Source organism: Ornithorhynchus anatinus, chromosome 17 (assembly GCF_004115215.2).
Source record: "Ornithorhynchus anatinus isolate Pmale09 chromosome 17, mOrnAna1.pri.v4, whole genome shotgun sequence".
NCBI classification, from domain to species: domain Eukaryota; kingdom Metazoa; phylum Chordata; class Mammalia; order Monotremata; family Ornithorhynchidae; genus Ornithorhynchus; species Ornithorhynchus anatinus.
The window spans coordinates 2721396-2745239 of NC_041744.1; the positions used below are offsets into that span (position 1 = coordinate 2721396).

The following is a 23844-nucleotide window of genomic DNA, read 5'->3' on the forward strand; positions in this document are numbered from 1 at the left end:
ACCCTCTTAATCCCCATTTTCATTCATTCGTTCGATGGTATTTATTGAGCGCTTCCTGTGCGCAGAGCGCTGTGCCGGAAAGTACGGACGAGGGAACCGGGGCCCGGAGAAGTGACTTGCTCGAGGTCACCCCGGCGCTCGGAACGGCGTCGGCCCTCAACGCGCGCGGGGGGGCGGAGGACGGGAAGCAGAGGGCGGGCGGGGGGGGGGGGGCGTGTGGATGTTCTCGGGGGCGGGACGGTGGGGGGATTTGGGATCCTTCCATTTCCCCGGATCGGGGTCGACCTTTAACGCCCCCCTCCGGGGTCCCTTCTCCTCCCCCCGGGCCCGCGGCCCCCCCCGGCCCGGCCGGGGCCGCCTGCGGGTTTCGAGATGAGAGCGGCCAACCTGGCGCCGGATTGCTCGTCTGTTTCCGGGGTTATTTTTAGGGGGCCCATCCTGCGTCCCCCTGAGTCACCGCCGCCTCTCCCGCCCCTTCCGCGTACGGACGGTGGTTTTGGGCGACGGGGGCGGCCCCGGACTGCCCCCTCCCCTTAGCCGCCCCTCGGAACTGCCCGGGATCCCGGGGAACCTCGATCCCGCTCGGGCCGCGCCGGGTGACCGAGTCGTCGCGCCTCTCTGGGCCTCCTTCGCCTGTAAAATGGGGCCCGAGACCGGGGTCCCCCGCGCAGCGGCCCCGGCGTTGAGTACAGCGCCTGGCGCGGAGGAAGCGCTTAAAACAGAGGGAGGCGTGGGCCGGGCCTTGACGTCGGGAATCGTTAAGCGCTTACTACGGGCAGAGCACCGTTCTAAGCGCCGGGGGAGAGACGGGGTCGTCGGGTCGGCCCACGTGAGGCTCACGGTCTTCATCCCCATTTTTTCCAGATGGGGGAACCGAGGCCCAGAGAAGTGAAGCGACTCGCCCACGGTCACACGGCGGACGCGTGGCGGGGCCGGGATTCGAACCCACGACCTCTGACTCCCAGGCCCGGCCTCTTTCCACGGAGCCACGCTGTGCCTCTGCCCCACCCTCCCTCTTGAGCGCTTGCCGTGCGCAGAGCGGCGTCCCGAGCGCCCGCAAGGAGCCGGGAGAATTTGGAAGGTTTGATGGCAGTCCTCTAGACTGTGAGCTCGTTGGGGCAGGGAATGTGTCCGGTTATTGTTACGCCGGACCCTCCCAAGCGCTTAGCACAGTGTTCCGCACACAGTAGGCGTTCGATAAATTCGACCGACAACAGCCCAGACTCGAACCCGTCTCCCCAGAGCTCACGGTCCCCACGGACCCGTCCCGGGCCCCCCGCCCGCCCCCCGGACTCGGCCCAGCGGGCCGGTGGAGAGGGCGCGGCGCTGGAAGCCAGGAGTCCCGGGTTCGAATCCCCGCTCCGGTCCTCGCCTGCCGCGTGGCCTGGGGCGAGTCGCTTCTCCTCGCGGCGCCTCGGTTCCCTCGTCTGCAAAATGGGGATTCGCTACCCCTCTCCCTCCCTCTTGGACCACGAGCTCCGCGCGGGGGGCTGACGAGCTCGTAGCTTGCCCCAACGCTCAGTACAGCGCCGGGCACGCGGTAAGCGCTGAACAAACACGACGACTGTTCCTAGGGCCGCCGGCTCTTTGGTCTGGCGGGAAACGGGATCCGTCTCCTTCACCATCTCCGGGCAGGGGTGGGCCCGCTCTTCTGAGCCCGGGCAGATCGCCCGCCCGCATCCATTCAGCCGTATATCCACTGAGCGCTTACCGCGCGCAGAGCACCGTACTGAGCGCTTGGAGTGTACGATCCGGCAACGGATGGAGACGACCCGGGGCCTCTAATCCTCTGAGGAGAGCAGGGTGGCCTAGTGGAGAGAGCACGGGCCTGGGAGTCAGAAGGACCCGGGTTCCGATCTTGCCTCCGCCGCCTGCCTGCTGCGTGACCCCGGACAAGTCACCTCCCTTCTCCGGGGCTTCATCTAATAATAACGTCGGTATCCGTTGCGCGCTCGCTCTGCGCCGAGCACCGTTCTGAGCGCCGGGGTAGATCCGGGGTCATCGGGCCGTCCCACGTGAGGCTCACGGTTAATCCCCATTTGACAGATGAGGTCGCTGAGGCCCAGAGAAGTGAAGCGACTCGCCCACGGTCGCACAGCTGACAGGTGGCCGAGCTGGGATTCGAACCCGGGACCTCCGACTCCAAAGCCCGTGCTCTTGCCACTGAGCCGCGCTGCTCCGTCTGCGAAACGGGGATGAGGACCGCGTCCAGCCCGATCACCTCGGATCTCCCCCAGCGCTCGGTACAGTGCCCGGCACCTAGTGAGCGCTTAAACACGCGCCACCGGGTAATTTATCTCATTCGTTCAGCCGTACTTACGGCGCGCTTACTGTGCGCAGACCGCTAACGTCCCTCTCCCCTTCTCTCGGCCGTAAGCTCGTCGCGGGCAGGGGACGCGTCTGCCTACCGTCTACACGAGAAGCGGCGCGGCGGGAAGAGCCCGGGCATGGGAGTCAGAGGTCGCGGGTTCGAATCCCCGCCCCGCCACCTGGCAGCTGGGTGACTGTGGGCGGCGAGTCACTTCTCCCACTCGCTCCCCGGGGTGTCCGGCAGCGTGGCTCAGTGGAAAGAGCACGGGCCCTGGAATCAGGACTCATAAGTTCGAATCCCGGCTCTGCCACTTGTCAGCTGTGTGACTGTGGGCGAGTCACTTAACTTCTCTGGGCCTCAGTTCCCTCATCTGTAAAATGGGGATGAAGACTGTGAGCCCCACGTGGGACAACCTGCTTCCCCTATGTCTACCCAGCGCTTAGAACAGTGCTCGGCACATAGTAAGCGCTTAACGAATACCAACATTATTATTATTATTATCTTCATCTGCCTCCCTCGTCCCGGGGCCCCCGCCTCCGCCGCGGCCAAGAGAGGCGGTGGAGAGGAAAGTTTTCCACGCGGTCAGGGACGGCCGCGGTCACCCTTCGCTCTTCCCGAGACTCTCCCCGCCTCTGCCCTGCCCTTCGGGGAAACCCCCGCCGCCGGCCGGGCCGGGAGGGTGGGGATAAATAGGCGGGCGGGCCGGCCGGGAGGGAGGACCGGGACCCCCGACCCGTCCCGCCCGGAGACGTCCCCCGAAGAGCCGAGGATGAGGTCCCGCTTGTCCGCGGCGCTGGCCGGCCTGCTGCTCTTCTGTCTGTGGTCCCCGGACGTCCGGGGCGAGAGCAGTTGAGTGCCGGGAGCCGGGTGGGGTCATCCGGTCCATCCCCCCGCCTCCGCGGGGGCCACGGAGGCGGCCCGGCCCCGGGGCGGGGGGGGGGGTCTCTGGAAGGCAGAGGGGAGACCCTGCGGCCTACGGGACGGGCCGGGGGGCGCCGGGGGGCGGGGGGGACACGGCGCAGGGGAGAGGAGCCCGGAGGGGACCCGTGGCGGCGGAAAACAACAGCGACGATAATAATTCGGCCGTCCTTTAGGCGCTCACTAGGTGCCAGGCCCCGTCCCGGAGAAGCGGCGTGGCTCGGCGGAAAGGGGGCGGGCTGGGGAGTCGGAGGTCGCGGGTTCGAATCGCCGCCCCGCCGCCAACCGGGCGACTTGGGGCAAGTCGCTTCGCTTCCCTGGGCCTCGGGCAGCTCGTCTCTAAAATGGGGACGGAGACCGTGAGCCCCGCGTGGGACAATCTGATCGCCTCGTATCCCCCCTCGGTGCTTAGAACGGTGCTTTGCGCAGAGTAAGCGCTTAACAAATACCATCGTCAGTGATTACTCTTATTATCGAGCACCGGGGTAGATACGAGACGATCGGGTCGGCCGCAGTCCCCGTCCCACGTGGGGCGCACCGTCTCCGTCCCCATTAGAGGAGGGAACTGAGGCCCGGGGATGTGACCTGTCCAAGGTCGCCCGGCAGACAAGTGGCGTAACAGTATCTGTCAAGCGCTTACTATGCGCCAGGCACCGTACTAAGCGCTGGGCACAAGCAGATCGGGTTGGACCGCCGCCCCCGCCCCACAGCGGACTCACCTGTAAAATCCCCGTTTCACAGAGGAGGGAACCGCGGCCCGGGGAAGCCAAGTGGCTCGCCCGAGGTCGCACCGCCGGCGGAGCCGGGATCAGAACCCGGGTCCTTCTGACTCCCGGGCCCGGGCTCTACCCGCTAGGCCACCCTGCCTAGTAGAGGGGGGAGCGATGTGGCGGCGGGGGGGGGGGGGGGGAGCAGAAGGTCACGTGGCTTTCAGGCCGTTTACCGCTCTTTCATTCCTTAATTCATTCGGTCGTATTTATTGAGCGCTTACTCCGTGCAGAGCACTGTACTGAGCGTTTGGGAAAGAACAATTCGGCAATAAACAGTGACGATCCCTGCCCCCAACGAGCTCGTGGTTCGGGGGGACGGGGCGGGACTTACCCCCTCTATTTATTCCCCCCTTTCCCCGCCCCGGACCCTCAATCGATATCTGTCCTTCGATTTATTTGCGTTTAAGTCCGTCCCCCCGCCGCCCCAGACCGTCAGCTCGTTGCGGGCGGGGAGCGCGTCTGTTCGTCGATCTATCGGCCTCTCCCAAGCGCTCAGTACAGTGCCCCGCACCCGGCGGGCGCTCGGCAAATATAACCGATGGACCGACCGATCGGACTTCCTTTCCAGTCATCCACCAGTCCCCCAATTGCTGCTACCGGTTCCTGAAGAAGAACATCACCCACCTGGTCAGGGGCTACAAGCTAACGGCCTCCTCGTGCCCCGAGATGGCAGTGCAGTGAGTAATGATGCTAACAATATTAATACTAATAAGAGCGGCGCTTACTACGTAGCACCTGTTACTTACTACGTGCCAGGCCCCGTACTAAGCCCCCGGGGGGATCCGAGCCGGTCGGGGCGGACACGCGTGGGGCTCGCGGTCCCCCTCCCCGTTTGACCGATGGGGGAACTGAGGCCCAGAGAAGCGAAGTGACTCGTCCAGGGTCACGCGGCCGACGGGCGGCAGAGTCGGGATTAGAACCCGGGGCCCGCCGACCCCCGGGGCCCGGGCTCTGGCCACCGGGCCGTGCTGAGTCCCCGGGCCCTGGGCTCCCGGCCCCTCGCCCTTCCTGCCCCGGGCGGACCCGCTCTCCTTCCAGTCCATCGCACCGATCGGGCGCTTACTGCGTGCGGAGGACCGTACCGGGCGCTTGGAAGAGGACAACAATAATAAAACTGTAAAGATGGTATTTGTTAAGCGCTTACTATGTGCCAGGCACCGCGCTAACAGACGCGTTTCCAAGCGCTCAGTACAGTGCACTGGACTCATATAACAGACGCATTTCCAAGCGCTTAGTACAGTGCTCTGCACCTAGTAAGCGCTCAATAAATACTACCAAACGAATGAATCTCCTGCCCCTAAGAAGCTTAAAGTCTCGGGGGCGCCTGGGGTCGGGTGGGCCCATTCTGGGCTCCCTCCCACCCCCCACAACGAGGGTCCCGGGGGGCCCGAGTCTCCACCCGACTCTGAGAGCCGGTCACTCAACTGTATTTATTGAGCGCTTACCGAGAGCCGAGCACTGTACTAAGCGCTTGGAAGAGGGCAATGCAACGATACAACAGCAAATTCCCTGCCCCACAGGGCCCGTTTTTTCCTTTTTTTAAAAATGGTATTTGTTAAGCGCTTACCAGGTGCCAAACACTGGACCGAGGGATGGGGCAGATACAAGCGAAGCAGGTTTTTTTGAGGTATTTATTAAGCACTTACTATGTGCCAAACACTGGACTGAGGGTTGGGACAGAAACAAGTGAAGCAGTTTTTTTTTTAAGGTATCTATTAAGCATTTACCATGTGCCAGGCACGGTACTAAGTGCTGGGGTACTTACAAGCTAATCAGGTTCATTTTTAGGTATCTTTTATGGTGTTTATTAAGCACTTACTACGTGCCAGGCACTGTACTAAGTGCTGGGGTACTTACAAGCTAATCAAGTTCATTTTTAGGTATCTTTTATGGTATTTATGAAGCACTATGTGCCAGGCACTGTACTAAGTGCTAGGGCACTTACAAGCTAATCAGGTTAATTTTTAGGCTTTTTTACGGTATTTATTAAGCACTTACTATGTGCCAGGCACTGCACTAAGTGCTGGGGTACTTACAAGCTAATCAGGTTCATTTTTATGGTATTTATTAAGCACTTACTATGTGCCAGGCGCTGTACTAAGTGCTGGGATACATACAAGCTAATCATTTAAAAAAATACTATTTCTAAGCACTTGTTACGTGCCAGGCACTGTACTAAGCGCTGCGGGGAATAGAAGCTAATCAGACTGCACGATAATAATGACGATGGCATTTCTTAAGCGCTTCCTATGTGCCGGGCACTGTACTAAGCGCTGGACTCGCACGGGGCTCCCACCCTTCAACCCCGTTTTTCCAGATGAGGGCACTGAGGCCCGGGGAAGGGGGAAGGGACTTACCCGAGGTCTCCCAGCCAAGGCGTGGCGGAGGTGACATTGGAACCCAGGCTCGGGCTCTTTCTTCCTGGGGCGCTCAGTACACTGCACATTCTAAGCGGCGGAACACTGTAGGGGGTGGCGCCCCCTGCTGGACCGACCGCGTCACTGACGCTCAGCCCGCTGACACTTTTCCCGGGCACCGGCAGGGGGCGCACGGGGAGGGCCCTGAAACAGCGGGGAGATGGCGCCCCCTGCTGGACCGACCGCGGCACTGGCGCTCAGCCCGCTGACATTTCTCCCGGGCACCAGCAGGAGGCGCACGGGGGAGCCCTGAAAAAATGGGGAGACGGCGCCCCCTGCTGGACCTACTGCGGCACTGACGCTCAGCCCGCTGACATTTCTCCCGGGCACCAGCAGGGGGCGCACGGGGAGCGCCCTGAAAAAAGTGGGGAGACGGCGCCCCCTGCTGGACCTACTGCGGCACTGACGCTCAGCCCGCTGACATTTCTCCAAGACACCAGCAAGGGGGCGCACGGGGAGCGCCCTGAAAAAAATGGGGAGAGGGCGCCCCCTGCTGGACCGACGGCAGCACTGGCGCTCATCCCGCTGACATTTCTCCCGGGCACCAGCAGGGGGCGCACGGGGAGCGCCCTGAAAAAAATGGGGAGAGGGCGCCCCCTGCTGGACCGACGGCGGCACTGGCGCTCATCCCGCTGACATTTCTCCCGGGCACCGGCAGGGGGCGCACGGGGAGCGCCCTGAAAAAATAATGGGGAGACGGCGCCCCCTGCTGGACCGACCGCGGCACTGACGCTCAGCCCGCTGACACTTTTCCCGGGCACCGGCAGGGGGCGCACGGGGAGGGCCCTGAAACAGCGGGGAGATGGCGCCCCCTGCTGGACCGACCGCGGCACTGGCGCTCAGCCCGCTGACATTTCTCCCGGGCACCAGCAGGAGGCGCACGGGGGAGCCCTGAAAAAATGGGGAGACGGCGCCCCCTGCTGGACCTACTGCGGCACTGACGCTCAGCCCGCTGACATTTCTCCCGGGCACCAGCAGGGGGCGCACGGGGAGCGCCCTGAAAAAAGTGGGGAGACGGCGCCCCCTGCTGGACCTACTGCGGCACTGACGCTCAGCCCGCTATTTCTCCCGGGCACCAGCAGGGGGCGCACGGGGAGCGCCCTGAAAAAAGTGGGGAGACGGCTCCCCCTGCTGGACCTACTGCGGCACTGACGCTCAGCCCGCTGACATTTCTCCCGGGCACCAGCAGGGGGCGCACGGGGAGCGCCCTGAAAAAAATGGGGAGAGGGCGCCCCCTGCTGGACCGACGGCAGCACTGGCGCTCATCCCGCTGACATTTCTCCCGGGCACCAGCAGGGGGCGCACGGGGAGCGCCCTGAAAAAATAATGGGGAGACGGCGCCCCCTGCTGGACCGACCGCGGCACTGACGCTCAGCCCGCTGACACTCGTCCCGGGCACCGGCAGGGGGCGCAGGGAGCACCCTACAATAGCGGGGAGGATGGCACCCCCTGCTGGGCAGACCACGTCAGTGCAGCAGCGAAGAGCCCGGGCTGGGGAGTTAGAGGTCATGGGTTCGAATCCCGCCTCCGCCCCGTCTCAGCTGGGTGACTGTGGGCCAGTCACTTCACTTCTCTGGGCCTCAGTTGCCTCATCTGGAAAAGGGGGATGAAGACTGGGAGCCTCTCGTGGGACCACCCGGTGACCCTGCATCTCCCCCAGCGCTTAGAACAGTGCTCTAACAAATACCAACATTCCAAGCGCTCAGTACAGTGCTCTGCACATAGTAAGTGCTCAATAAATACTATTGAATGAATGAATGCTCAGCCGGCTGACACTGGTCCCGGGCACCGGCAGGGGGCGCAATCCTGAAATACTGCAGCCATGCAGGGCAGGGGAACGGCGCCCCCTGCTGGACAGACCGCGTCATTGATGTTCCGCCCGCTGATACTTCTCCCGGGCTCCGGCAGGGGGCGCAGGGGAGCACCCCACAATACTGCTATAATAATTAATAATAATAATAATAATGATAATAGTTAAAAGCTTACTATTTGTCTCAAGCACCGTTCTAAGCGCTGGGGTAGATACAAGACAATCAGATACAGGACCCACTCCCTATCCCACATAGGGGTCCCACTCAAAATAATAATGGCATTTGTTAAGCGCTTATTATCTGCCAAGCACCGTTCTAAGCGCTCGGATAGATATAAGGTTATCAGGTTGTCCCACTTGGAGCTCACAGTCTCGATCCCCGTTTTACAGATGAGGGAACTGAAGCCCACAGAAGTGAAGTGACTTGCCCAAAGTCACCCAGCTGACAAGCGGCAGAGTTGGGTTTAGAAGCCATGACCTCTGACTCTCCAGCCCGGGTTCTTTCCACTGAGCCACGCTGCTTCTCTAGTCCCCATTTTACAGATGAGGGAACCGAGGCCCAGAGAAGTGAAGTGACTTGGCCACGGTCACACTACAGACGAGTGGCAGAGCCGGCATTGGAACTCAGGTCTTTCCGACCTGCGCTCTAACCACTGGGCCACGCTGATCTCAGTCAGTCGATTACATTTATTGAGCGCTTACTGCGTGCGGAGCACTGTGCGAGGGGCTAGCCGGAGTCCAGTAGAGGACTGTAAGGGAAACATTTCCTGCCCTCCCAGGTTCACGCTGAAGGGGGGGAAGACGTTCTGCGGCAAACTCCAAGATGACTGGGTCCAGAAATTCGTGAAGGAGGCGGAGGACATGAGAAGGAACAAGCACAGCGCTGACAGAGGGTGAAGCACAGCGGCCGAATCCTCTCCCTGGGCCTCGGGCGAGGGGATGGGCCAGTACGAGACCATTATATTTATGGTACCGCCTGCGCCGTTCCCTCTCCCCCCAACCCGGCTGGCTGGACCCAGCCAAGGCCCCCACCTGGGTGCTTCGGTGATTTAAGCTACAGATTTTAAGCTCCAGAAATAAAGGCAGCGGAAGAATGGTCTATCTCTCGTGGTAATCACTGGGGCATTCGTCCAACGCTTACGACGTGTCAAGCGCCGTGCTAAGCGCTGGGGTAGATTCGAGATCACCCGGTCCCGGCTGGGGCTTGCGGTCTAAAGAGGGGGACAGTTGTTGAATCCCCTCTCATGCCAAACTACTTGCTGTATGTCGAGGTCGTCTCTCTCGCTGCCGACCCCTGGCCCACGTCCCGCCTCTGGCCTGGCATGCCCTCCCTCCTCATATAATAATAATAATAATGTTGGTATTTGTTAAGCGCTCACATATGCAGAGCACTGTTCAAAGTGCTGGGATAAATACAGGGGAATCAGGTTGTCCCACGTGAGGCTCACAGTCTTAATCCCCATTTTACAGATGAGGTCACTGAGGCACAGAGAAGTGAAGTGACTTGCTCCCAGTCACCCAGCTGACAAGTGGCACAGCTGGGATTCGAACCCTTGACCTCTAACTCCCAAGCCCGGGCTCTTTCCACTGAGCCACGCTGCTTCTCATTTAACAGATGAGGTGACCTGAGGCCCAGAAGTGACTTACCCGAGGTCACAGAGCAGACGTGTGGCGCAGCCGGAATTAGAATCCAGGTCCTTCCGACTTCCGGGCCGGGCTCTACCCGCTGGGCCACGAGTTTCGTGACTCCCTCGTGGTCACCCACAGCAGAAACGTGATGGAGGCAGCATTAGAACCCAGGTCCTCTGAAGCCCTGGCTCTATCCATCAGGCCATGCTGCCTCTCATGAGGCAGTCGATTAGACTGTAAGCCCGTCAATGGGCAGGGACTGTCTCTCTCTGTTCCCGATTTGTACATTCCAAGCGCTTAGTACAGTGCTCTGCACATAGTAAGCGCTCAATAAGTACTAATGAATGAATGAGGGACCCAGGTGACCCCTCACCCCCAACAGAAAGATGGATGTCTGAGGGCGGGACTGAAGGATGGCGGGAGAGGAAAGAGACCGTCAGCCCCCTGTGGGCAGGAAACGTGTCTGTTTCGTGTTGTACTGCGCTCTCCAGGCGCTCAGTACAGTGCTCGGCACACAGTCGGCCTTCAATCCCTATGATTGAACGAATGAATGGCTGAGGGGCCCAACCGGAAGTCCTCTCCCTTGGCTTCCGGTCCCCTCACCAGGCCCTACTTCATCATCCCCACGGCGGCTCCTAGGCCCGTCTCCATGGAAACCCCCGGAACGCCCTGCCTTCCCCCTCCCGCCAGTTACCACGGCAACCCCAGCCCCCCACGCATGCTCGGACCGGCGCGATGCCTTCTGGGGAATGTAGTTCGGAGAGGCGAAAAAGGCGCCGTTTCTGCGGCGCTCCCGCGCAGGCGCGACGCCGCCCGATCAGCTGATTGGCTGGCAGGGGCGGGGGGGGCGGAGCGAGGCTGGAAGGGCTGCCGGAGCCGGGGGGAGGGGGGCGGGCTGGAAAGGGTCGGGCAACTTCCGGTTTCCCCCTCTCGCCGGGCCCCGGGGATCTAAGGTTCCCAGGCAGTGCGGCCCCAGGGAGGTGAGTCCCAACGGAAGGGCCCGGGGGAAGGGAGAAGAAGGGACACCCCACCCTCCCCATCCCACCCAGCAGAGCACAGGAGTCAGGACTGGCCGGCCAACCGACGGGGCTGGAGCTGCAGGGGAAACTGAGGCCCGCCGCTGGGGAAGAGGAAGGGGCGGGGGGCCTGGTTCGGTCCAGATCCGCCAGCTCCTCGGGGAGGGGGCATCCCTGTAGGAGCCCAGGCAACGTCACAGGTGGATTGGAAGTCCCAAAGAGGTTGCCAGGGGGAGGGTCAGGGAGGGACAGGGGAGAGGCAGGGGTGGGGGAATGGTCCGTGCATGGGGCAGTGGGGAGAGTTGGGATGGAGAGGGGAGTGTTGGGTGGTCCATGCTGGGCCACTGGGGGAGAGTTAGGGATGGAGAGGGGAGAGTCAGGGGTGTGGGATGGTCCATGCTGGGCCACTGGGGGAGAGTTAGGGATGGAGAGGGGAGAGTGAGGGGTGTGGGATGGCCCATGCTTGGGGCACTGGGGAGAGTTGGGGATGGAGAGGGGAGTGTTGGCTGGTCCATGCTGGGCCACTGGGGGAGAGGGGAAGAGTGAGGGGTGTGGGATGGCCCATGCTTGGCTCACTGGGGAGAGTTAGGGATGGAGAGGGGAAGAATCAGGGGTGTGGGATGGTCCGTACTAGGGTCACCGGGGAGAGTTGGGGATGGAGACGGGAAGAGTCAGGGGTGTGGGATGGTCCATGAATGGATCACTGGGGAAGGGTCAGGGGTCAGGGATGGTTCGTGCTGGGTCACTGGGGGGAGAGTCAGGGATAGAGAGGGGAAGAGTCAGAGGTGTGGGATGGTCCATGCTTGGGTCACTGGGGAGAGTCAGAGATGGAGGGGAGAGTCGGGGGTGTGGGATGGCCCATGCTGGGTCACTCGGCGAGAGTCGGGGATAGAGAGGGGAGAGTCGGAGGTGTGGGATGGTCCATGCTGGGTCACTGGGGGAGGGTCAGGGTGAGGGATGGTTCGTGCTGGGTCACCGGGGGAGAGTCGGGGACAGAGGGGAAGAGTCGGAGGTGTGGGATGGTCCGTGCTTGGGTCACTGGGAAGAGTCAGAGATGGAGGGGAGAGTCGGGGGTGTGGGATGGCCCATGCTGGGTCACTGGGGGAGAGTCGGGGATGGAGAGGGAAGAGTCAGAGGCCATAGGATGGCCTCTGCCGGGTCACTGGGGGAAGAGTCGGGGATGATGGATGGTCCATCCTTGATCATGAGTGTCCGGGGTATGTCCAGCCCACCGACCTCCAAGGGTCCTGACACGTCGGAGAGAGATCGTGGGCCAGATGCCCCCCGTGGGCCGGGCCGGGAGGGCGGGGTGTCTCTCACGGTCTTCCGGCCTCATTTTCCCTCGGTCCCCCCCGCAGGTGGAGGTCCCCTAGAGACCCCCGGCTCCCCAGGGAGAGGACCCCCAGCGCCCCGGGAGCCAGATGATGCCGGCCACCCTGAGCCCCTCGGTCCCGGCGGCCCGGGAGCAGGAGGCCGCGGCGGCCGCGGTCAAGCTGGAGCAGGGGTGCGGAGCCCCGCCGGACGCCGAGGGGCTCCGCCGCCGCTTCAGGGGCTTCCGCTACCGGGAGGCGGCCAGGCCCCGCGAGGCCCTGAGCCGGCTGCGGGAGCTGTGCCACCAGTGGCTGCGCCCCGAGGCCCGCAGCAAGGAGGGCATCCTGGAGCTGCTGGTGCTCGAGCAGTTCCTCACCATCCTGCCCGGCGAGGTCGGGGCCTGGGTCCGCGAGCAGAGGCCCCAGAGCGGCGACGAGGTGGTCGTCCTGCTGGAGGACCTGCAGAGGGACCCCAGGAGGCTGCTGCGATGGGTGAGGATCCCGGGGGGCGCCCCGCGGGCCTGGGGCAGGGACGGGGGCCACCGGCGGTCGGTCGACGATCCGTATCGAGCGCTAACTGGGTGCAGAGCGTTCGTTCATTCAGTCGTGTTTCTTGAGCGCTTACTGTGTGCAGAGCACTGTACTGAGCGGTTGGGGGATACATTCCCCGTCCACAATGAGGCTTCAAGCCTTAGGCCTCACCCTTCGGTGGGTCTCGGACCCCACTGGACCCCAGGAAGAGGGGACCGCGGGGGACGGGGGGCGGTGAGGGGCGAGGTGACCCGCTTGTCGTGGGAACCAGCCTCGGCTTCAGCCCCCAGATCTCTCAGAACACTCCCTCCCCACATTTTTTCTGTTCTGTTTGCTAAGCGCTTCCTTTGTGCCAGGCACTGTACTTATGCGCCGGAGTAGACACCAGCTAATCAGTTGGACACCGTCCCTGTCCCACGGGGGGCTCACAGTCTTAATCCCCATTTAACAGATGAGGGAACTGAGTGACCGAGAACTGAAGGGACTTGTCCAAGGTCATGCAGCAGACAAGTTGCCAAGCTGAGATTATTATCATAATTATTATTACTGTTGTTAGTCGTTAATAATGATCGTTATGGGGCTCGTTAAGCCCTTACTATGAGCCAAACACTGTTCCGAGCACTGGGGTAGATACGAGTTAATCAGGTTGGACACCGTCCCTGTCCCACGTGGGGCTCACCCCCTTACCCCCATTTTACAGTTGAGGGAAGAGAGGCCCAGAGAAGGGAAGTGACCTGCCCGAGGTCACACAGCAGACGAGAGGCCGAGCGGGGATCAGAACCCAGGTCCTTCTGACTGTCGGGCTCAGGCCGTAGCCCCTAGGCCACACTGCTTCCCCCCACCCCGCCCCCCGCCCCTGAGATAGGACCCCGACCTGACTGGTGCCCCCCAGGTGACAGCCCCGGGGCAGGGGCAGGACGTCCTCTTGGAGAAGATGGCGTCTCTGAGCTACCTGCTGGGCCGAGCCGGGCCCCAGCCCTGGGAGGAATCGGAGCGGCCCGCCCCGGCCCCACGGGACCAGCCCGGGCACGGCATTAAAGAGGAGCCCAGCGCCCTCCCCAGACACGGTGAGGGGCACCGGCCGGGGGTGGGGGGCCGCGGTCAGTCCGTCGTATTTATCGAGCGCTCACCGTGTGCGGAGCACTGTACCAAGCGCTTGCGAGAATCCACTGGAACAGACACATTCCCTGCCCACAACGAGCTAAAAGTCTAGAGGGGGAGGCGGACGTTAATAGAGATTTAAAAAAAGTACAGGTATGTACGTAAGCGGTGTGGGGCTGGGAGGAAGGATGAATAAAAGGAACTAGTCAGGATGACGTAGAAGGGAGCGGGAGAAGAGGAAAAGGGAGCTCAGTCAGGGAAGGTCTCTCGGAGGAGATGGGCTTTCGGTAAGGCTTTGAAGGGGGGAGAGTCATCGTCTGGCGGTTATAAGAGGGAGGGCGTTCCAGGCCACAGGCGGGATGTGGGCCGGAGGTCAGTGGCGAGATAGAGGAGATGGAGGGACAGCGAGAAGGTTGGCATGAGAGGAGCGAAATGTGCGGGCTGGTTTGGAGCAGGAGAGCAGCGAGTGAGGTAAGAGGGGGCAAGGTGGGCCGGGCTGGAGGTTGATGGCCGCCCCCCTCCCCGATTCTGTCCCGCTCTCAGCTCTGCCTGCGCTGGAGGGCGGCGCTGGAGACCAGGAGGTGGTGCCTGCCCTATTCCCCGCCAGGCCCCAGGTGAGGCCCCAGCTCCCCTCCCTCCCACGGCCCCCATGAAGGAGGGGTCCCGGGAAGGGGGTGGAGGGCACCTCAGGGGTTCTTGCCATTCCCCGTGGGGCCCCGGGCATGCGGGCTGGGGGAGACCCTCCCCTCCCGGGAGCTCACGGGTCAGGCGGCTGGCCCGGCCGGGACCCCGGACCCACCCGAAACTGCGGGGACCGAGCCTGGGCACGTGGAGGGCCGGGAGGGGCCCGAGGGCAGCGGGGAGGGGCCTGGGGGAGAGGTGGGCAGCAGAGTGATTAGGTCCTCCCCTCCCCGCATTACCCCAGGAGGAGTGGGGGGGCCTGGATGCCAACCAGAGGGAGCTGTGCGGAGACCCCGAGCAGGACAAGTTGGAGAAAATCATCGCCCTCAGCCAGGAGTCAGGTGGGGCCGCCCCTACCCCTGCCGTCCCCCCGCGGCCCCCACGATGCCGGGGAGAAGGGGTGTCAGGAGCAAAATCGTCCCCACTCTCTGGGCCCGGCTGCCCACCGGAAGCAAAGCGGGAGGCCCGGGGCCCCTGGGGGAACGAGATGGCGTTTGAAACTCCGGGGGGGGACAGGGGGTGGGGGGAAGCCAAGAGCACTGTGGGTGCACCCGCCTCCCCCTTCCCCGTCCACCACGTCCAACCCTCCGCCTCCCCTCTCTCCCCCCGGCCAGCGGGGATCCCCATCCCCCACCCGGACCTGATGGCCATGCTGGAGCGAGGGGAGGACCCCTGGGGCCTGGAACCTCACACCGTGCAGGAAATGGACATCCCCAGAGGCGTCTGTCTGGGTAAGGGTCCGCGACCCCACCTCCGCCCGCTTCTCGCCAACAGCTCTGCCCCGCGGTCCTCCCGGATTCTCTGGTGGTCCCTCGGGCACCTGCGGCCAGCTGGGCGCTTCGCAGGGCATCCGCCGGGGCATCTGGTGAACGCCAGCTGCCGTGCTGGGCATCTGCCGAGTGCCGGGCACCACGCCGGGCGTAGGGCGCTGAGCCGGGCACAGCCGAATTAGTAGACGCGATCCTGCCCTCGAGGGACCTGCGATGCGGTAGGGCAGGCAGACGCTAAAGGAAATCCCCCCCGGCCGGGAGGAAGAAGGAACGGAGCCCCATCCCACCACGTCCTCAACGGGGCAGCCGACCGCTCCCCAAATCTCGGCGTGGATCGACACGGGGCCCCGGCCGTCGCCGGAGGCGTGGGCCAACCCTGTGGTGGGCAGCCCCCAGGCTCAGTCAGTCAGTCACCTTTCTTGGGCACTGTACTGAGCGCTTGGGAGAGTCCAATGGAACAATAAATGGACACGTTCCCCGCCCACAACGAGCTTACAGTCTAGAGGGAGAGGCAGACGTTACTAGAAGTAACTAAATTTCAGATAAGGACATTCATTCGTTCATTCAGTCGTATTTACCCAGCGCTTACTGAGCGCAGAGCCCTGTGCTGAGCGCTTGGAAAGTACATTTCAGCAGCAGAGAGAGACAATCCCCGCCCGCAACGGTGTGGGGCTGGGAAGGGGGATGGATAAAGGGAGCGAGTCAGGGTGACTCAGAAGGGAGTGGGAGAAGAGGAAAAGCAGGCTGAGGAGGGTGGTCTCCTCCCCCCTGCCCCGCGCTGAATGGCGTCTCGTCCTCCCCCACAGGGCCGGGCAGGAGGACCCCGAGGGACAACTGGCCGAGGGAAGAGCCGAGGGCCTGGGAGCCGGAGCCGGAGCCGGAGGGGATGCCCCCGCCCCGGGCCCAGGGGGCCTCCTGGGAGGAGGCGGCGGGGCGGGAAGCCCCCTCCGTCCCCGGGGAGGGAGCCGAGGGCGCCCGGGGCGTCCGGGCCCGGGGGGCCGCGGGCGGGGAGAAGCCCCACGCCTGCCCCGACTGCGGGAAGAGCTTCGGCCAGAAGTCCAAGCTGGTCCGCCACCAGCGCATCCACACGGGCGAGCGGCCCTTCAAGTGCCCCGTGTGCACGAAGGGCTTCAGCCGCGGCTCGGGCCTGCGGGCCCACCAGCGCGTCCACACCGGCGAGCGCCCCTTCCGCTGCCCCAGCTGCGGCCAGGGCTTCAGCAAGAACTCCCACCTGGCCCGGCACCGGCGGGTCCACACGGGCGAGAAGCCCTTCCACTGCCCGGTCTGCGCCAAGGCCTTCACACGCAACGCCAACCTGCGAGCCCACCGGCGGGTCCACACGGGCGAGCGGCCCTACCGCTGCCCCATCTGCGGCCAGGGCTTCAGCAAGAACTCGCGCCTGCTCGGCCACCAGGCCCGGCACGGCGGCGCCGAGCGGCCCGACGCCCCCCCGGCGGCCGCCCCCGCGGCCCCCGACCCCGAGGAGGCCGCCCGCTGCCTCGTCTGCGGCCTCGGACCCTCCGCCCGGCGGAAGGCCCGCCCGGGCGAGGGCCTGCCCGCCTGCCCCGCCTGCGACCCCGACCGGCCCGGGCGGGGCCCCCAGGGGCCCGGGCCCTTCCCGGGGTCCGCCTGCGCCAGGGGCTTCCGGGAGAGCCCCCAGCTGTACCCGCATCCCAGGGGCCAGTGGGACGGGGGCCGCGGAGCCGGGGAGCCCGCCGAATAAAGCCCCCTCCGACCGCGGACGTCCGCCGGGCGCCCGGGAGAGGAAACCGAGGCGGCGGACACGCTCCCCGCCCTCCGGGGGCTTGCGGTCCGGACGGAAGGACACGGCGATAAAGCGCCGGTAGGAGGACCCGACCCGGTGTCCGGGCGGGGAGGTGGCCGCGGCGGGGGGCGTGGGAGAACGGCGCTTAGGGACTGGCCCAGTGGCACTTGGAGGGGAGAGGTTAATCGGGGAAGGCCTCCCGGAGGAGAGGGTCCGGGCAGGGCTTTGGAGATGGGGAGGGCGGTGGGAGGGAAAGTGGGGAGGCAGTTCAAGGCTGAAGGAAAAAACTGCAGAGAGAGAAGATCCTACACACCCACCCACCCTCTCCATCTCCCCCCCCCGACCCCCTCCTTGTCCTCCTCGCTTCTCTCGTTCAAGACGCCCAACTCCAAAGCAGCCCAGCAGCCAACAATCCCCAAGAGCCCAGGGTTCAAACAGGAGACTCAGCTCCCCTTGGAGAGGGTCCGAGGGTGCGGGGGAAGGAGGTCGGGGTTGGCGGGGGGGCGTCCCACCCTCAAACGCTGCTCTGGAGCCTCTCTGGATCCCTTACGTGAGAGAACTGAGGTCTGGGGGTTACAATTATTATTTTTTAAATGGTATTTTTTCAACACTTATCATGGGCCGGTCCCTGTACTAAGCACTGGGGTAGGTACAAGATAATCAGGTGGGTCACAGCCCCCGTCTCCCCTGATAATTCTACTAATTGTGGCATTTTTAAAGCACTACGGGCGCTGTACTAAGCACTGGGGTACATACATGATAATTGAATCCCCATTTTGCAGCTGAGGGAATTGAGGTACAGGGAAGCGAAGGGACGCGCTCAAGGTCACACTACAGACAAGCCAAGATTAGAACCCAAGCCCTCTAACTCCCGGGCCCGGGCTCCATCTACTAGGCCGTGCCGCTTGCGGCACAGCAGGCAGGCAGGGGGGTCGGGTTTCGAACCCAGGTCCTACAACACCCCAGCACCCAGCCAGAGCCGCTGGCACTCCTGGAAAGGGTGTCGTCCCACCGGAGAAGCACCTGCCCGCCACACCTCATTCTAAATTCTTTTCAATAATAATTGTGGTATTTGTTAAACGCTTACTATGTACCGGGGGTGACCTAAGCGCTGGGGTGGATACAAGGTAAACGGGTTGGACACGGTCCCTGTCCCACATGAGGCTCCCAGTCTTCACCCCATTTTACAGATGACATAGCTGAGGGACAGAGCAGTTAAGTGACCTACCAAAGGTCACCTAGCAGGCAAGTGGCGGAGCCAGGATTAGGAGCCAGGTCCTTGTGACCCCTTGGCCGGGGCTCCATCCACCGTAGGCCACGCTACTTTAATCCGCTCATGTGATCACCAGCAGTGACAAGGCCACGTCCCCTGGATGTCACCTCCGGGCTGGAAGCCGGCGTTTTCCCTCCTCTCATCTACCTGGACCTCACCCTCTGCCCACGGAGAGGCCGAACTTACCCTTGGACTCCCCCAGGCGCATCGTCTCCAGATTTGAAGGGTCTGCCCTAAAGCAGTGGACGAGCCCTTTCCGGTAGCCACCCAGGGGAGCAGGGCAGCCTCACGTCCACCCGCTCCTCCCCAGACCCGGCTGCACCTGTCGGCCAAGTGACGGTAAGATGGCAGCCCGGAAGGTCCCCACGCTGGGTTCCTGGGGGAAAGGTCCAGTCCGGGATGTTTTAGTCATAATTCTGGCATCTGTTAGGCGCTTACTCTGTGCAGAGCACTGTTCTAACTGCTGGGGTTGATAAAAAGGTAATCATGTTGTCCCACGTGGGGCTCAGTCTTTAATCCCCGTTTTACAGATGGGGTAACTGAGGCACAGAGAAGTGACGTGACTCGCCCAAAGTCACAGCTGACCGTAGAGTGGGGATTAGAACCCACGACCTCTGACTCCCAAGCCCGGGTTCTTTCCTCCAAGCCACGCTGGAAGGCCCCGTCCCGGACTGGGCCACGGGCCGGGCCTGGAGAGAAACTGAGGTCACGAGGAGTTGCGGGGGGATGGGGTGGGGGGGCGTTCCCCTCAAAGTCAACTTGATTCTGGGATATGAAACCATCACCCTAGACGGCCGGAACACGTGACCCAGCAGACAGAGACTGGGCCCGGGTGTCAGAAGGACCTGGGTTCTCCCTGCCCTGCCAGCTGCTTGCTGTATGACCTTGAGCAAGTCACTTCTCTGGGCCTCGGTTCCACCATCTTTAAAATGGGGATTAAGACCGAGCCCCACGTGGGACAGGAACTGTACCCAACCCAATTTGCTTGTACCCACCCCAGGACTTGATACAGTGTCTGGCACATAGCAGGTGTTTACCTTACCACAGTTATTATTAATGAGTCACTTTGCTTCTCTCAGCCTCAGTTTCCCCAACTAATATGGGGATACCTGTTCTCCCACCTACTTAGACTCCGAGTTCCACAGGGGACAGGGACTGTGTCCGACCTAATTAATTTGTACCTACCCCAGCACTTAGAACAGTGTTCGATACATAGTAAGCGCTTAACAAATACCATTAAAAAAACCAAAAAACCCAAATCCTTAGGCTCCATCGGCTGATCAATAGGGGCTCGTGATGCAGTTCGGGCATCTAACCCTTAGAGAACAGCTTAATTTTCTTGTGATTTCAGTTCCCTGTGAGGAGACGGGGGGGGGGGGGGGGGGGGCGGCCCTGGACCCCTAGGATTATCCGGGGGGCGAGGGGGAAAGAAGCAGAATTTTCCAGGGTGGGTGCCCGGTTTCAGAACTTGGAGCACGGGCAGTGGAAGTGGGGAAAACTCTGCACATGCTTGGGATCTGGGATAGACTGTGAGGCCGTCGTTGGGTAGGGATTGTCTCTGTTGCCGAATTGTACTTTCCACGCGCTTAGTACAGTGCTCTGCACACAGTAAGCGCTCAATAAATACGATGGAAAAGAGGAATCCGGTCCCTGAATCCCAGGGGCTTCAAGCACTCCCCTCTTCCTCGCTACTCTCATATTTGTTATGACTCTAAGCTCGTGATGGGCAGGGAACATGTCTCCAAGTCCTGTTGCATTGAGCCCTCCCAAACGCTTAGTACAGTGCTCTGCACAGAGTCAGCACTCCATAAATACCATTGATCGACTGATAGGTGATATTCATCAAGCACTATGTGCCGAACACGGTGATAAGCCCTGGGGCAGATAACAGATAACCAGACATAGCCTTCACTAATAATAATAATAATCATAAGTCTAAGAGGAGGAAGGAGTGGGAGAAGCTGCATGGCCTAGTGGCTGGAGCCTGGGCCTGCTACTTGTTCGCTGTGTGACCTTGGGTGAGTCACTTCACTTCTCTAGGCCTCACCTCAGCGAATAATGTTGGCATTTGTTAAGCGCTTACTATGTGCAGAGCACTGTTCTAAGCGCTGAGGGAGATAAAGGGTCATCAGGTGGTCCCACGTGAGGCTCACAGTCTTTGACTTGCCCATGGGCGCACAGCAGGGAAGTGGCGGAGCGAGGATTAGAACCCAGATCCTTGTGACTCCCAGGCTCTATCCATTCAGTCGCGTTGCCCCTTAGCACTCAACAAGTACCATAATAGTAGTACAGACAATTATTATTGATGACATTTATGAAGCACTTACTAGGCGTCCAGCAAGGTGATAAACCCCGGGGTGGATAGAAGATAATAATGTTGGTATTTGTTAAGCGCTTACTATGTGCATAGCACTGCTGTAAGCGCTGGGGGAGATACAGGGTCATCAGGTTGTCCCACGTGGGGCTCAGAGTCCTCATCCCCATTTTCCAGATGAGGGAACTGAGGCCCAGGGAAGTGAAGTGACTTGCCCACAGTCACCCAGCTGACAAGTGGCAGAGCCGGGATTCGAACCCATGACCTCTGACTCCCAAGCCCGGGCTCTTTCCACCGAGTCACGCTGCTTAGTCCCGCAGGGGGCCGACTCCAAGAGGAAGGGGGAGTCGGAGGGCAGGACACCCCCGTAGAAACAGACAAATCTGCCAATGGACATTTTCTACATCCAACAATCCCCTTGACCCGATCTCCTCTCCCGCTGTCTGCGTTTCTGGCTGCCTCCACCCCGGGGGGCCGGCAGGTTGATGCTGCTGGTACTGGTTAAGCGCTTACTATGTGCCGAGCACTGTTCTAAGCGCTGGGGGAGATGCAAGCTAATGAGGCTGTCCCACGGGGGGGGGGGGGGAGGGTGCTCCCGGTCTTCATCCCCATTTTCCAGGTGAGGGAACTGAGGCCCAGTGAAGTGACTTGTCCAAAGTCACCCGGCTGACACGTGGCGGGATTAGAACCCAAGGCCGGGCTCTTGCCACTGAGCCAAGCCGGGGCTGGCGTTCGCCCACCGGGTCCAGGGGAGCTGCGGCTGCTCCTGCTGTGCGGTACGTTGTGCCAAGCCGGCTGCGAAGGTGGGTTTCGGTCCCGGTCCCGCTCCCGGTGACCGGTCCTGAGGTCGGACCGCAGACCCGCTCCGGCTTCGACCTCCGCCGGCCCACGTGGCAGGCGGCGGAGGGATCTGCGCCTGCGCCGACCCAGAGGGGCGGGGCCATCCCTCTTTATGCAAATGAAGCGAAGGCCGCGACCAATGGGGAGCGGGCCGAAGCCTTCAGTGGGCCAATGCCCACGGAGGGGGCGGGGCCTTGATTCCCCGGGAGGGAGGGGGAGTTCAGCAGCTGGAGACCTTTCATTCATCCATCCATCCGTTCGTTCGTTCATTCATTCATCCATCCATTCATTTGTTCATTCGCTCATTCATCCATTCACCATCCGTCCGTTCATTCATTCTGTTCGTCGTCCGTCCGTTCATTCATTTCATCCATCCATCTGTTCGTTCGTTCTTTAGTTCATTCATTCATTCATTCACCACATCCATCCATCCATTCGTTCATCCATCCATCCATCCATCCATCATCCATCCATCCATCCATCCATCCATCCATCCATCCATCCATCCATCCATCCATCCGTTCATTTGTTCATTGGTTCATCCATCCGTCAATTCATTCGTCCATCCATCCATCCATCCATCCATCCGTCCATCCGTCCATTTGTTCATTTGTTCATTCGTTCATTCAGCCATCCATCCGTCCATTCGTTCGTTCGTTCGTTCATTCATCCATCCATCCATTCATTCGTTCATTCATTCATTCATCCATCCACCCGTCCGTCCGTCCGTTCGTTCATTCATTCATCCATCCATCCATCCATTCGTTCGTTTGTTCATTCATCCATTCATCCTTCCATCCATCTGTTCATTGGTTCAACCATCCGTCCGTCCATCCGTTCATTCATTTATTCATCCATCCATCCGTCCGTCCGTCCGTTCGTTCATTCGTTCGTTCATTCATCCATTCATTCATGTATTCATTCATTCATGCATGCACTCACTCATCCATTCACTTATTCACTCATTCATTCGTCCATCCATATTGTGAGAAACAGCGTCACCTAATGGAAAGAGTCCGGGCTTGGGAGTCAGAGGTCGTGGGTTCCAATCCCGCCTCGGCCACGTGTCTGCTGTGTGACCTTGGGCAAGTCACTTCACTTCTCTGGGCCTCAGTGACCTCATCTGAAAAATAGGGATGAAGACTGTGAGCCCCACGTGGGACAACCTCATTACCTTCTATCTACCCCCGGGCTTGGAATAGTGCTAGGCACAGGAAAAGTGTTTAACGAATGCCATTATTATTATTTCATTCATTCGTATTTATTGAGCACTTCTGTGTGCAGAGCACTATATTAAGCATTTGGGAGAGGGCAATAGAACAATAAGAAGACACATTCCCTGCCTAGCCCCGGGGTCAGGGGTCCTCTCAGCATTTAGAGACCATCCATCCATCCAGTCATTCATTCGTATTTATTGAGCCCTCACTGTGTGCAGAGCACTATACTAAGCGCTTGGGAGGGCACAACAGAACAACAAGACGACACATTCCCTGCCCATTCCGGAGGCCGGGGCTCCCCTCAGTAGCTGGAGACCTTCCATCCATCCATCCATCCATTCATACATATTTATTGAGCGCTTTCTGTGCGCAGAGCACTGTACTAAGCGCTTGGGAGAGGACAATACAATGGACACATTCCCTGCCCGCTCGGGGGGGGGGGGGGGAGGGGGCGAGGAGGTCCCTCAGCAGCAGGAGACCCAAGGGAGGCTGCCCGGGGACCCCCTCTGCCAGGGATGATTACCTATCCGGGGCCCGAGACTCAGTTTCCCCTCTCCTCTCCCGGCCCCCTCCGGGTCTGCGATGCTGACGAGTGCCTTTTGCTAGATTAGTCTTAACTGGACCCTGTGGTCAACCCCTCCCTGGCTTGGCAAGCTCGGTCCTGCAAGAGATTCACTCATTCCATCTTATATATTGAGCACTTACCGTGCGCCCGGCACTGTACTAAGCGCTGGGCAGATCACACTATAGCATAGCTTAGTGGAAAGAGCTCGGGCTTGGGAGTCAGAGGTTGTGGGTTCTGATCCCTGCCCCACTACCTATCAGCTGTGTGACTCTGGGGAAGTCACTTCGCTTCTCCGGGCCTCAGTTATCTCATCTGCAAAATGGGGATTAAGACTGTACCTACCTCAGCGCTTAGAACGGTGCTTGGCACCTAGGAAGCACTTAACAAGTACCATAATAATAATAATTATTATTAATAAGAATAACAGACATTAGAGAAGCAGCCTGGCTTAGTGGCAAGAGCCTGGGCTTGGGAGTCAGAGAACGTGAGTTCTAATCCCTGCTCCCCCACTTGTCTGCTGCGTGACCTTGTACAAGCCGCTGCATTCATTCGATCGTATTTATTGAGCGTTTACTGTGTGCAGAGCACTGTACTAAGCGCTTGGGA

At 61.2% G+C, this 23844-nt stretch overlaps 2 protein-coding genes across 3 annotated transcripts; both read left to right on the forward strand.

Moving 5' to 3' along the window:
* Positions 1 to 983: 983 nt before the first annotated feature.
* Positions 984 to 9329, forward strand: LOC103166783 (C-C motif chemokine 7-like). 2 transcript variants are annotated; one of them, XR_003765769.1, is made up of 3 exons: positions 984 to 1081; positions 4568 to 4676; positions 9006 to 9329. XR_003765769.1 is itself a non-coding variant. In XM_029082605.1 (3 exons), the coding sequence occupies exons 1-3, from the start codon at positions 3081 to 3083 to the stop codon at positions 9121 to 9123; spliced, it is 306 nt and encodes a 101-aa protein (XP_028938438.1). In that variant the 5' UTR covers positions 3072 to 3080; the 3' UTR covers positions 9124 to 9329. The 2 variants fall into 2 exon arrangements, 1 of the variants encoding a protein (XP_028938438.1); XM_029082605.1 differs by lacking the exon at positions 984 to 1081 and adding an exon at positions 3072 to 3159.
* Positions 9330 to 10782: 1453 nt separating this feature from the next.
* LOC103167890 (zinc finger protein 213-like) lies at positions 10783 to 16987 on the forward strand. Its single transcript, XM_029082486.1, has 7 exons — positions 10783 to 10835; positions 12230 to 12673; positions 13605 to 13779; positions 14357 to 14427; positions 14739 to 14835; positions 15109 to 15225; positions 16071 to 16987. The coding sequence occupies exons 2-7, from the start codon at positions 12293 to 12295 to the stop codon at positions 16985 to 16987; spliced, it is 1758 nt and encodes a 585-aa protein (XP_028938319.1). The 5' UTR covers positions 10783 to 10835; positions 12230 to 12292.
* Positions 16988 to 23844: the final 6857 nt, after the last annotated feature.